We start from the raw sequence: 12,257 nt of genomic DNA on the forward strand, positions 1-12,257 counted from the left end.
ATGAACTTATTTTATTAGGATGAAATAATGATCTTTTAAGATTGTTGCTATTATACTGGCGTAATTTCTTATTTTTCAATTGGAAAAAAAGTATATACTATCTTTTATTTCTGTATTTTCTTTAGGAAAAAGAAAAAACTCAGATGATCACAATTAACAGGGATCTATTAATGGCCTTTGTTTATTTTGATCAAAGCCATTGTGGTTACCTTCTTGAAAAGGATTTGGAAGAGATACTGTATACTCTTGGATTACATCTTTCTCGGGCTCAGGTAATCTATTCTGTGAATTTAAAATAAAAACCGTTTTTATTACCTTTTTTTTTTTTTTCTCCCTGTGCTGGGAATAGAACCCAGGATTTGCTAATGCAAGTGCTTTAGCACTGAAACTGCCTCTCCTGTAACTTTTCAAGACGTTACTTTTTTTTTTTTTTTTTTTTTGTACCAGGGATTGAACCCAGGGGTGCTTAACCAGTAAGTCACACCCCCAGCCTCCAGCCCTTTTTATTTTTATATTGAGATAGGGTCTCACTAAATTGTTTAAGGCTTCACTAAGTTGCTGAGGCTGGCACTGAATGGCCTCAGCTTCTTCAGTGAATGGGATTACAGGTGTGTATCACCACGTTTGGCTAAGAAGTTACTTTTCAAAGAAAATATAAATAGAATAAGTTAATGTATTCAATTCCATAGGTAGGTGCTCATTTTTTTACATCTCTATTGACTTTTTCATTAAAAAGAAAAACATAATAGATATAAATTGTAAGAGTCAAGCAGTACTGAAATTTATAAAGTAAAAAGGTTAAAAGCCCCTCTTTGCTCTTCTACTCCTCAGGTCCGGCACATAACCTTCTAGATTTTTTTGTAATCAACTAAGTTTCATTTTTCTAAACATAATATGAAATTATTTTATACATATTGATGGAACTCTTTTAAAATTTTCTAATATATCCTGGACATTTGTACCATGAAAATAGAGATCTCATTCTTATAGCTGCATAGTATTCCATTATATAGATGTATAATTTATTTAACTACTCTCTTATTACTTATGGTTTTCATATTTTGGAATTATAAACTTATGCTGTAATAGACATCCCGTGTTACATTTATTTTAATAGTGTTACAATTTTTAACAATTAAATTTTGTTTTCAAATATAACTTGGATGTGATTGAGTAGGAATGGATACCTGAGAAAGCAGTTTCCACAGATGTTCTTCATTTCTGAAAATTAGAACACAGTTGTTCAAGGAAAATCAAAACACATTTTCATCTTATTAATGTGTTTACTTGCTTATATTATAGGTAAAGAAGCTTCTTAATAAAGTAGTTCTCCGTGAATCTTGCTTTTATCGGAAATTAACAGATACTTCAAAAGATGAAGAAAACCATGAAGAGTCTGAATCATTGCAGGAAGATATGTTAGGTTAGAGTATATTGAAATCTTGCTTTTTTATAAATATTCATTAGTTAAAAATGAAAAAAAAATCTTACTAAAGTGTATTGTCTTTTATTATAGGAAATAGGTTGTTACTGCCAACACCAACAGTAAAGCAGGAATCAAAGGATGTGGAAGAAAATGTAGGACTCATTGTGTACAATGGTGCAATGGTTGATGTAGGAAGCCTTTTGCAAAAATTGGAAAAGAGTGAAAAAGTAAGAGCTGAAGTAGAACAGAAGCTGCAATTACTAGAAGAAAAAACAGGTGAGGGACAATATGTATATGTTAGTACTTTTAAAGCCCTGTTTGTGTGTGTGTGCACGCACACACATACCTCACATTTTGCTCTGGACAGTGTGTAACTCTACTTTCATCTGTTTCTATTGGAGACAATAAAATCACTTAGTTTTATAAGAATTTTTCTTGTTCAATGGGGTGTAGTGGGGCATGCCTATAACTAGGGAGGCCGCTGTAGGAGGATCACAAATTTGAAGGCAGCTTAACAAGACCCTGTCTCAAAAGTAAAAAGGGCTGGGGAGGTATCTTGGTGGATTTTAGTTGTTCATTCTCAGGTTCTCTTGATACTCTGTTCTATCCTTTCAGACCTCTGCTAGTTCCACTTACTTTTTACTGGTTCCTATTTTCGCTAGTTTGTGCAGTCATCTAAAAATTGAAACTGGGTTTAGAAATACTAGTACTTAAAACTTAATTTCAATAAAAACAGTATTGCGTTGTGCTTTAGGTAACTAATGAAGTTGGTATTTATGGGCATTTTAAAGAATTGCATCTGTTTTTTATTTTCATAGCTTAGGTATTTTTAACCTCAAGCTATACTGGAAATTATAGGGGTTCAAGTGGTTTGTTTTGGACTTTTTTTTTTTAATAGATGAAGATGAAAAAACCATATTAAATTTGGAGAATTCCAACAAAAGCCTCTCTGGTGAACTCAAAGAAGTTAAAAAGGACCTTAGTCAATTACAGGAAAACTTAAAGGTTTCAGAAAACATGAATTTGCAATTTGAAAACCAACTGAATAAGACAATCAGAAACTTGTCTACAGTAATGGATGAAATCCACACTGTTCTCAGAAAGGTTTGAAATTTTGTACTTTCAACATTTTCAGAGTTAGGGTTAGGGTTATTTATAGCATTTTTAATGTACTTTAATGTTATTTTGCTCTTTGTAAAAGCTTTTCCTAGAAGCAAATGATAGCATTCCATCTTCTTGAGACTAGTCAAAAGTAATTCGCCAAAGATTATATTTTTCTAAAACTTAATGATGAATGTCAGTATGGTTTATGTGTACAGATTTTTTTTGAGGTTGACCTCAAATTTATTTTTTTATTCACACAGATTTCAGATATGTTATTGTATTTAATCATCACAGTATCCCTATTAGTTTTGTTTTATTTTTTTTAAATACACGATGGCAGAATGCATTTACAATTCTTTTTTTTTTTAATCATAGGTATGCTTTATTTATTTATTTATTTATTTTTAGAGAGAGAGATAATTTTAATATTTATTTTTTAGTTCTCGGTGGACACAACATCTTTGTTTGTTTGTGGTGCTGAGGATCGAACCCAGGCCGCACGCATGCCAGGCGAGCGCTCTACCGCTTGAGCCATATCCCCAGCCCTTACAATTCTTATTACACATATAGAGCACAATTTTTCATATCTTTGTATATAAAATATGTTCACACCTGTGTGTACAGATTGTCTGAAGCAAATGTTGAACTGGAGATGTGGCTCAGTGAGAGTGTATGCCTAGCATTATGTGAGGCCCTGTGGTTAGTCCCCAGCACCACAAAATTTATTTGTATTTCTTTCTAAACCAAACAGTATTTTTGAATTAAGATATGAAATCATTTGTTTCTTTTAAACCATTTATCGTGAGGCAGAATTTAGGAAAATTCTTTGGCATCAGATATTAAAATGAATTTATTAGTATTTTTTAATCACTATAAAAATTTTATAATTGAATTACATTATAAAATATCTTCAAGTAACATAAGAAAATCTAATAAAATATACCTTTTCCTTATCTATTATTTTACAGGATAATGTAAAGAATGAAGACAAAGATCAGAAATCTAAGGAGAATGGTGCAAATGTATGATAAAATTTCTGTCGTGATGAAAAATGCTATTAAATAATGTAATATATAAAAATCATGATACAAGAATGTTTGAAGGTGATGCATGTTTTAGTAGTATAAATTCTGTTAGTTCAAATGATGTATAAAGTTTTATGAATGTTGAGTCTGCTTTTGAAAATTGCTTGTAATTTCTAGCATTCAAATTATTAAACACTCCTTGAGTGAAATAATTTTGCATTGCAAAATGTTTTAGGATGAACTTTGTTATAGTTTTAACCCCAATAAAGTTCATCAATTTACTTGACAGTAGTATTTAATTACCAAATGTCTTTTATTAAAATGCCTAAAATTTTTTTGTTTTTTATGCATAAAAGTTTTTTATTTTATTTATAGAATTATCATTATTTACCTTTTAATTTTGTAGTCTATCTTTTTAAACTTCACTATAAATCATAAAATAGCAAGCTGCTTAATTTTTGGACCAGAAATATTTTTACTTTTCACCAAAAATCCCCTCTAGTTATCAATATCTAAAAACATTGTTAAAAATTCAGTTCACCCAAAAGACAGTTCATTAAGAACTAAGAAAGCAGTAGACAACTGGTATTGGTATTTTGTTTGTTAGGCTTTACGTAAAATTCATAGACCTGATGTTAATGTTAACTGTTAACTGCTTTCAATTAATTGTTCTACTTTCCCAGAGTAGCACTTCTATTACTTTTAATTATGAGGGTTTCTTTTTAAAAAATTCAGTGTATGTCAAATGTACAGTTTAGTACCAAACCAATAGATGTCAGTATGATGCCTTAAGTTAAATTTTTAATTAAAAATAATTTTTTTTCTTAGTCTGTGTATGTACTTAAGAGTTTCAGAGGTGTTTAAGAGTTCATGTAACTGTTGAGTGAAAAAAAAGAAGGAAATGTGATGTATTCTGCAACAGTGGTTCTCAACAGGATGTGAATTTATCCTTCAGAGGGCATTTGGCAATGTCTGGAGATCTTTTTAAGCAATTGGGTGGGGGGTTACTAGCATCTATTTGTTAGAGACTAAGAATGCTGTATAGGACAGTCCCCCAAGATGAGGAATTATTCAGTCCAAAATGCCAGTAGTGCCCAATTTGAGAAATCCTGCACTTAAGGAATATAAGGTTAAACAACATTTTGTCTTTATAAAGTTATACTTAGGGAAAACTTAGCTGAATCTGTAGATGATTATTTTTTTATACTTATAAAACTCGAAGTGGAATGTTTTGCTCTCATAAAAATATATGTTATATTAGAGTTTATTTCATTTTGTTTTACTCTTTCATTTTGATAGAATAATGGCCAAATATTCTAAATAGGTGAATATGAGACTTAATATGTGACTTAAGTCAAATGGAATCCATATGGCTCTTACTGAGGAATGGATTAAAACTCTTCAAATTCTTCAAACCACTTTTTGTCTTAATTTGATATTTCTTCTCTTCAGGTCTAGTTGAACCTCTCCAAAGTCACTTTACTTCTTGAGCCATAATTATATCATTAATATGTAAATGTTTCTTCATCGTTGAGATGAGAGGAAACTGTATATAGGTTTTTTAGTTTGTTTTTTGGTACTATAGGGATTTAAACCAGGGTCGGATTTTATTTTCTTCTTGAGACAGGATCTTGCTAGGATTGCCCAGACTAGCCTCAAAACATGGGATCCTCCTGCCTCAGCCTCCCAAGTAGCTGGAATTACAGGTGTGTGCCTCCATGCCCAATAAATTATATGGAGTTTTTTAAAGCAAGCACTTTACCTCAGAGTTATATCCCCAGCTCTATTTTATTTTGAGACAGGGTCTTACTACGTTTCCCAGGCTAGCCTTGAACTTATAGTCCTCATGCCTCTCCCTCCCAAATTGCTAGCATTATGAGTTGGTATTGTAGCTTGCCTACCCTGTGAGAAACTCTGGGTTCAACCCCTAGTACTGCAATAAGAAAAATGTGGTTTACCAATCTGCTGAGAATGCCATATGCCACTGCAGCTGATAGGAAACTTTTAACTAAAAGATAGTAATGATAGAGTTCCTGCAAAAGTATATTTTTTGAATGAAAGATCAGGGCTGGGACATGGCTTCGTGGTAGGCCACTTGGCTAGCTTACATGACGCCCTCATTTAAATCTCTAATAAGAGAGAGGTCATACAAAGGCCAACTATCAGCTTTATTTTTGTACAATAAATTTTAAATAAGCATAAAGTAGGTATTATGGAGGAAGAATCTAAACCTTCCAATTTTATTTTTACTTACAGATATAATTTCTTTTTTTAAATGTAATTTTTTTAAGACACTAGGGATGTAATCCACGAGTGCCCTACCACTGAGCTACATCCCTAGCGCATTTGTATTTTTCTTTTGAGACAGGATCTCACTAAAATTTGACCAGACTGCCAATTAAGTTTCTTGTAAATGAGTGTCATCCTCTGGAGTAACAAAGGAGTAGTCCTAGCAAAAGAGGTAATTTGTGCTCCTCTTGCTCAATGAAATTGATGATGAACTGTCAAAAGGAACAGTAAACTACTTGGTAGAAATAATTCCGACATCTCTTTTGTTGTTAAATTAAAATTTAATTTCATGATTTGGTGCCAGACTGTTTGGATAAGCAAAGTGTAGGCCATGATGCTTTGAAAATATTCAGCGAAGCCATTAAATAAAAATTGAAAATAACCCAAAGAGTTAATGTTATGGGATGTGTATCTTTCAGAATATTTGGAATACATTCTATAAACAATTTGGAGAAATGGATAAGGGAAAAGAACTTAGTGTAGACTCAGTTAAATGATACTTAAATCACTTATTGGAGTTGAAAATATCAGGTGGTTTTGGTAATAATCTAATAAAACATCTGATTTTTGGATGACTCCAATTTTTATAGGTTTTTTTCTTTCTTTTTTTGACACTAGTGATTGAATCCAAGTGTACTTAATATCTGGGCCACATCCCTAGCTAGACCTTTTTTAGTTTTTATTTTGAGACAGGACCTCACTAAGTTGCTGATAAATAATCTCAAACTCGCACTCCTTCTGTCTTAGCCTCCTGAGTCACCAGGATTACAGGTATGCACCAGCAGTTTTTTGGGTTTATAGTTTGTTTTTTACATAATTGACCTCAACAGTTAAAATTGTGTTCCAAAATTGAATTCCAAAAGTTGTGTCAAAAATAAACAGAACTTCATGTGCCATGGTATACACCTATAATTCCAGCAGCTCAGGAAGCTGAGGCAGGAGGATTGTAAATTCAAAGCAAGGCCCTAAGCAACTTAGCAAGAACTTGTCTCAAAATAAAAAATGAAATGTAGACTAGGGATGTGGCTCAGTGGTTAAGCAATTCTGGGTTCAGTCCTGGGTTTAAAAAAAAAAAAAAAAAAAACAGAACTAACTAACCCCAGCTCCATGTCGTAGTACCAGCCTGTAGACTAGCTACTGAGCAACGTAGTAAGACCGTGTGTTAAAAACAAACAAGCAACTGACCCAAGGCTCTTTACAACTTACTTTTAATTAATTGTAATACTTTAGAAAACATTTTCTAAGTGAAAACTTAAAAAATATGTAAAGACCCTGAAATGGATGAGCCAGACCAAATTGTACAGATTAGTTGTTATCCTCTCTGTGCACTCTGATATCTCCTAATAATACCACATGTCACCATATAACTACACCTTATCCCTGGCACATATGCTTGAATTTCAAAGAACATATCAGCAATTGTGTGACTTTGGGCCATTTTTTTCTTAAAACTCAAGAGTGATCAGAATATAGGATTATACCTTTGTTTAAGTGCCAGACTTTGGGAACTTTTACCAGAAGTGTACTAAGGAGGGAAGACAAAGATACGTATTATATTTTTAGTAAATCTTAATGTTTACATTCAGCCTCAGTGAGGACAAGTGAACTTGGACCTGAGTCCCCAGGCATTGTCACTCTTTAAAATCTCAACCCTTGGCAACTTCCCTGTATTTCAGTTCAGGGGGAAGTCTCCAGTGTCTTAGTCCCCTAGGCCACAGAGCTCTAGCAGAGAGCAAAGGGATGAATAGGAATTATTTTTGTCACAGTGACAGTATAATTGTGTTATACCTCACTACAGAGTTGGTCGCTTCTTTCTGGTAAGAAAGTAATATTTATGTAGAAAGTGAAACAATGTTCTGGAAGTGGATGATTTTCTGCTAAAGGTATTTATATTGTTAAACAGATAGAGTTGGCATATTAGAATGTGAATAAAATGTGTAATAATTGTATTAGGGAATCTACCCCTGAATAATGTTCACTAGCCATTAAAGCATGATGAAAACATCACACTACTTGTACATAGCAAATAGCAAAGATATTTTCTTTAGATACCTGAATATGTACTAATTCCAGCAAGAAAGAAATTTTATCTTCAGTGATTGACTGGTTCCAGGCCAACCTTGGTAGGTTCTCTGGTGATGAGTGATTCCTGAGAAACTTCTTGGAGCTGAATCCCCTTAGCTAGTTAGAACTCTAAATACTGGTTAGAATATGTCAAAAATATGATAGTAGGAACTATAAGTTCCCTTTCATGTGGTCTTTCTGGCCCAGCATGCTTCTTTCCCCCACCTCCTATACTGGAGGTTGAGCCCAGAGATACTCTACATCCCCAACTGTTTTTATTCTGAGACAAGGTCTTGGTAAATTACTGAGGCCGCCTCTAATTTAAGATTCTCTTGTCTTAGCCTTCTCAGTCACTGAGATTATAGGCATGTACCACTATGCCCAGCATAAACTTGGCTTAAACTGGGAACCTTTTGAAAGAAAAGGAGGGTTGCCAAAAATACCTACATGACACCAGATACAAACCAGGGCTGTCCAAGGCAAAGTGGAAGATAGGGTTTATGCTTATTTACTTTTTACTTTAAGGATAATATTTGGTGTTCACTAATTAAAAAAAAAAACTAGCCTCAGGGGCTGTAGTTCAGTGGTAGTGTGCTTGCCTTGCAGGGGCGAGGCACTGGGTTCAAGCCTGAGCACCACATAAAAATTAAATTAATAAAGATATTGTGTGTCCATCTACAACTAAGAAAAAAACCCTATATACTTAGCCTTTCTTGTGTGTATAGAGAGCATATCACATCAGATAAGATGGGGTACTACTTAAATCACTGAATCAGCTCCTTATTTCAGCCCCATTAGTAGTAGAGTCTGAATGTATTCATTATGCCTATTCAGAGTCCTTGGTTCTCAAACTAGTTTGCATCCGAATCACCTGGAAGGCTTGTTAAAACAAATTGTTGGGCTTTCTTATTCAAGATTTCTGGGTTAGGGTCTAAATATTTGTACTTCTAATAATTTGGAGAACCTCAAAACTAAGATTTCTCTACTTAAAATATGTGATAAAAACTGGGAAAGGAGTAAGTTTTCTTGGAGATCAGGCTTTTTCTGTAGGTGTAATATTTCTATGTTGGATATGCCATAGTATGCGCTGAAAAAAACTTATTGAGTGAATGAATGAATGTCTAGGATGTTCAGACATAATGGTTTGTTAAGTGGTAAATGCTTGGTAGGGAGAGTATATAAGTAGTGAGTGCTACTAGCTGGTTTGAGGAAGAACACTAGAGGGACCCAGGTATGGTGGTACACACCTGTAAGCCCAGTAGTTTAGGAGGCTGAGGCAGGAGGATCATGAGTTCAAAGCCAGCCTTGGCAAGTTAGCAAGGCCTTAAGCAACTTAGTGAGACCCTGTCTCTAAATAAAACATAAAAAGGACTGGGGATGTGACTCAGTGGTTAAGTGCCCCTGGGTTCGATCCCCAGTACAAAAAACCACTAGAGGGAGTAGGTTACTGGACTAAAGGGGACAAAATTAAAGAACCAAGATGGTCAGCAATTCGAAAGGCGATTACAGGCAAAAATGACAATGGAGAAATCAAGAAAATGGCAAGGCAGGGATTAGGCAGATGTAAGAAATCTGGGAGGGTCTCTTAAAGGAATATGAATTGTAAAGAAAGACTTTCATTTACAGAAAGATAAGGTCTGATGTCTATTTAAATTTAGGGGATAGATTTATGCATATGCCTTTGTAATTGAAAACAAAGTAGAATTTTCAAGGCTTATATTAAGAAAACACTCACTTGTCATTTAACCTTTGGGAAGAAATTTTTAAGAATATGCAAGGGACGTTTCTTAAGATTAATATGCTCTTTGAAACCTCATACCAGCTGAATGTCCTGTCAAAACAAAGTTTGTCAGGCAAAAATTACAGCACTACTAGCTGGGCATCATGGCATATACCTGTAATCCTAGCAACTCAGGAGGCTGAGGCAGGCCAGCCTCAGCAACCTAGATTCTGTCTGAAAAGAAAAAATAAAAAGAACTGGGGAATATTGCTTAGTGGTAAAGTGCCCCTGGGTTCAATCCCCAGTACCAAAAAAAAAAAAAAGCTCTTACCATCTCATTGTCATAAATACGTTTATTATGTACCAAAGAAGGAGACCTATCTGCTCACAAATGTTTTGGTTGTTGTAATTCGGTTACTGTGCAAGTATCCCTTGAGGCATATTAGAGTTTCAAGGAATGAGAATCAATGACCTAGAGTATATTGATAGTAGTAGAACTGATGATGTAAGGGGCATTTTATTTGCGTTGCTCTTCCACCGGCACCCCCATTCCAGGAGTATCGGATAGTCCAGATTTGTGTGTTCAGGCCAACTTCACTTTCCAGAGGTCTCATCTGGTAGGTGGAAAGAGAAAGGGTGAAGAGATGGTAGTCTTCCAGTCACTGTGTTACTAAATCCATACAAATGTTAAATTTCAAGGAAAGTTTTTCTGAATGACAGTTCAGCTAGGGGCAGAGCCATGAAGTCATAATGTGGCCCCTATTGTAAAGATGTCATAGACTGTCAGGGAAGATTCAGACCTGGACTCAGCAAATAACTTTGGCAGAGGCCAGAAACCGCAATAGGGGTTCACGCTATATTTAGGGCACTTAAAGTATAAATCCATTGGTATGATGAATTCCTAACACGTTAAACACAGTTTAAATTGTCTCAGAAACCTGGTGAGCTTAAATCTACAGTTGGGGACATACAGCTCAGTGGTAGAGTGCTTGTCTAGCATGTGTGACGCCTTGGGTGCAATCTCAAGCACCCAGGGGGATTAAAAAAAAAAAGGAACTTTATAAAGCAGACAGCTTGAAGAAAACTGATACTTCAGCTAGGCAGGGCTGAAATGTAGGTTTAAACTTGGGTCGGGGGGCTGGGGTTGTAGCATGTGTGAAACAAACTTAAGTTTGATCCTCAGCACCACACACACACAAAAAAAAAAGTTATAATAAAAAAAGTTAACACCAATATTCCATTAGAACAGTTAAAAAAAAAAGACTCGGTAGTTTTACAGAAAGTTATTAATTTAAAAAATCTATCTTAATATATTTAATATGTTTTGTTAATATAAGTGAGCCTAATTTCAAATGGAGTAAAATCCACAGTAACTAAAACTAAAGCCCCGTTTTAAAATTTTTTTTTTTTTTTGAGTTTTTTTTTAATGTTTTTATTTTTTAGTTCTCGGCGGACACAACATCTTTGTTGGTATGTGGTGCTGAGGATCGAACCCGGGCCGCACGCATGCCAGGCGAGCGCGCTACCGCTTGAGCCACATCCCCAGCCCCATTAAAATTTTTTAAAATTCTTTCTAGTTATACATGACAGTAGAATGTATTTTGATTATTTATATATATATATATATATATATATATATATATATATATATATTATACATACATTTATATATGGAATATAACTTCACATTTTTATGATTGTATATGATGTGGAGTTACACTACTCATGTATTCATATAAGAACATGGGAAAGTTGTAGATGAACACAATATCTTTATTTTTTAATGTGGTGTCGAGAATCAAACTCAATGCCTCACACATGCTAGGCAAGCCTTCTACCACTGAGCCACAACCTCAGCCCCTGTTAGTTTATTGTTTTAGGCTGTCATGTTTGGCTTTGGGTTGTCTAGGACCTCTAGTAGTCTGCAGATAAACATCACTGTAGGCAACTGAAGTAAAAATTGTGATCCATAAACTTCTTGCTTTCCCAATCATTCAACATTGCTCTAGCAGTACTCTTAAGTGAATTCAAGACCAATAAACAAAATTAATGCTTTTAAAGAGTAAATGTGTTTTTCATAGGAGAGCCTAAGCTGCTGTGAAGTAAGAAATTTTATTGATGCAAAGTGTATGAGTATGTCAGGACAGCTTCTCTTTTTCTTCTTTTTTAAATTTTGAGACAGGGTCTCATTAAGGTGCAGAAATTGACCTTGAACTTGAGATCCTCCTGTCTCAGCCTCCTGAGTTGCTAGAATTACAGGCATGCACTACCATACTCTGTCCCCCTTCTCATTCTCAGTGGATATTTTAAAACATCTATTCCTTATGAGGATATTTAAACTTTAAAAAATACATATATTTCAGGGGTTGAGGGCATTGCTCAGTGGTTGAGCATATGCTTAGTTTGCACGAGGACTGGGATCAATACCTGCACCAAAAAATACATAGATAACTTAGTGAAGTATAGGTATAGATATTTCAATTGCCTTTTAAATATTTGGCCGTAGGCATTGTTTTACAATCTCCTGAGAGCAGATGGCTTTCCAGTTCACCAGTAGTCTATACCTAACAAGGAAGAGTGCCATATGATCACTTTTATTTTTCTCCCTTGTTTCGCTAGTACAGCAGTT

The 12,257-nt window shown here is 34.5% G+C and overlaps 1 protein-coding gene across 4 annotated transcripts in view; it reads left to right on the forward strand.

The window, feature by feature from the left end:
• CCAR1 (cell division cycle and apoptosis regulator 1) overlaps positions 1 to 5,740 on the forward strand; it is a 53,598-nt gene extending 47,858 nt beyond the window's left edge. For 3 of the 4 annotated variants that reach the window (XM_081268281.1, XM_081268283.1, XM_081268282.1), the window contains 5 exons: positions 126 to 272; positions 1,303 to 1,423; positions 1,517 to 1,702; positions 2,325 to 2,530; positions 3,499 to 5,738. In XM_081268281.1, the coding sequence (XP_081124407.1) occupies positions 126 to 272; positions 1,303 to 1,423; positions 1,517 to 1,702; positions 2,325 to 2,530; positions 3,499 to 3,558 (720 nt within the window). In that variant the 3' untranslated portion in view covers positions 3,559 to 5,738. Of the gene's footprint in view, positions 1 to 125; positions 273 to 1,302; positions 1,424 to 1,516; positions 1,703 to 2,324; positions 2,531 to 3,498 lie in introns of all 4 variants that reach the window. The other variant, XM_081268284.1, reaches the window with a different exon arrangement.
• Positions 5,741 to 12,257: the final 6,517 nt, after the last annotated feature.

The sequence above is a fragment of the Spermophilus citellus genome (assembly GCF_964194105.1).
Source record: "Spermophilus citellus genome assembly, chromosome: 15".
NCBI classification, from domain to species: domain Eukaryota; kingdom Metazoa; phylum Chordata; class Mammalia; order Rodentia; family Sciuridae; genus Spermophilus; species Spermophilus citellus.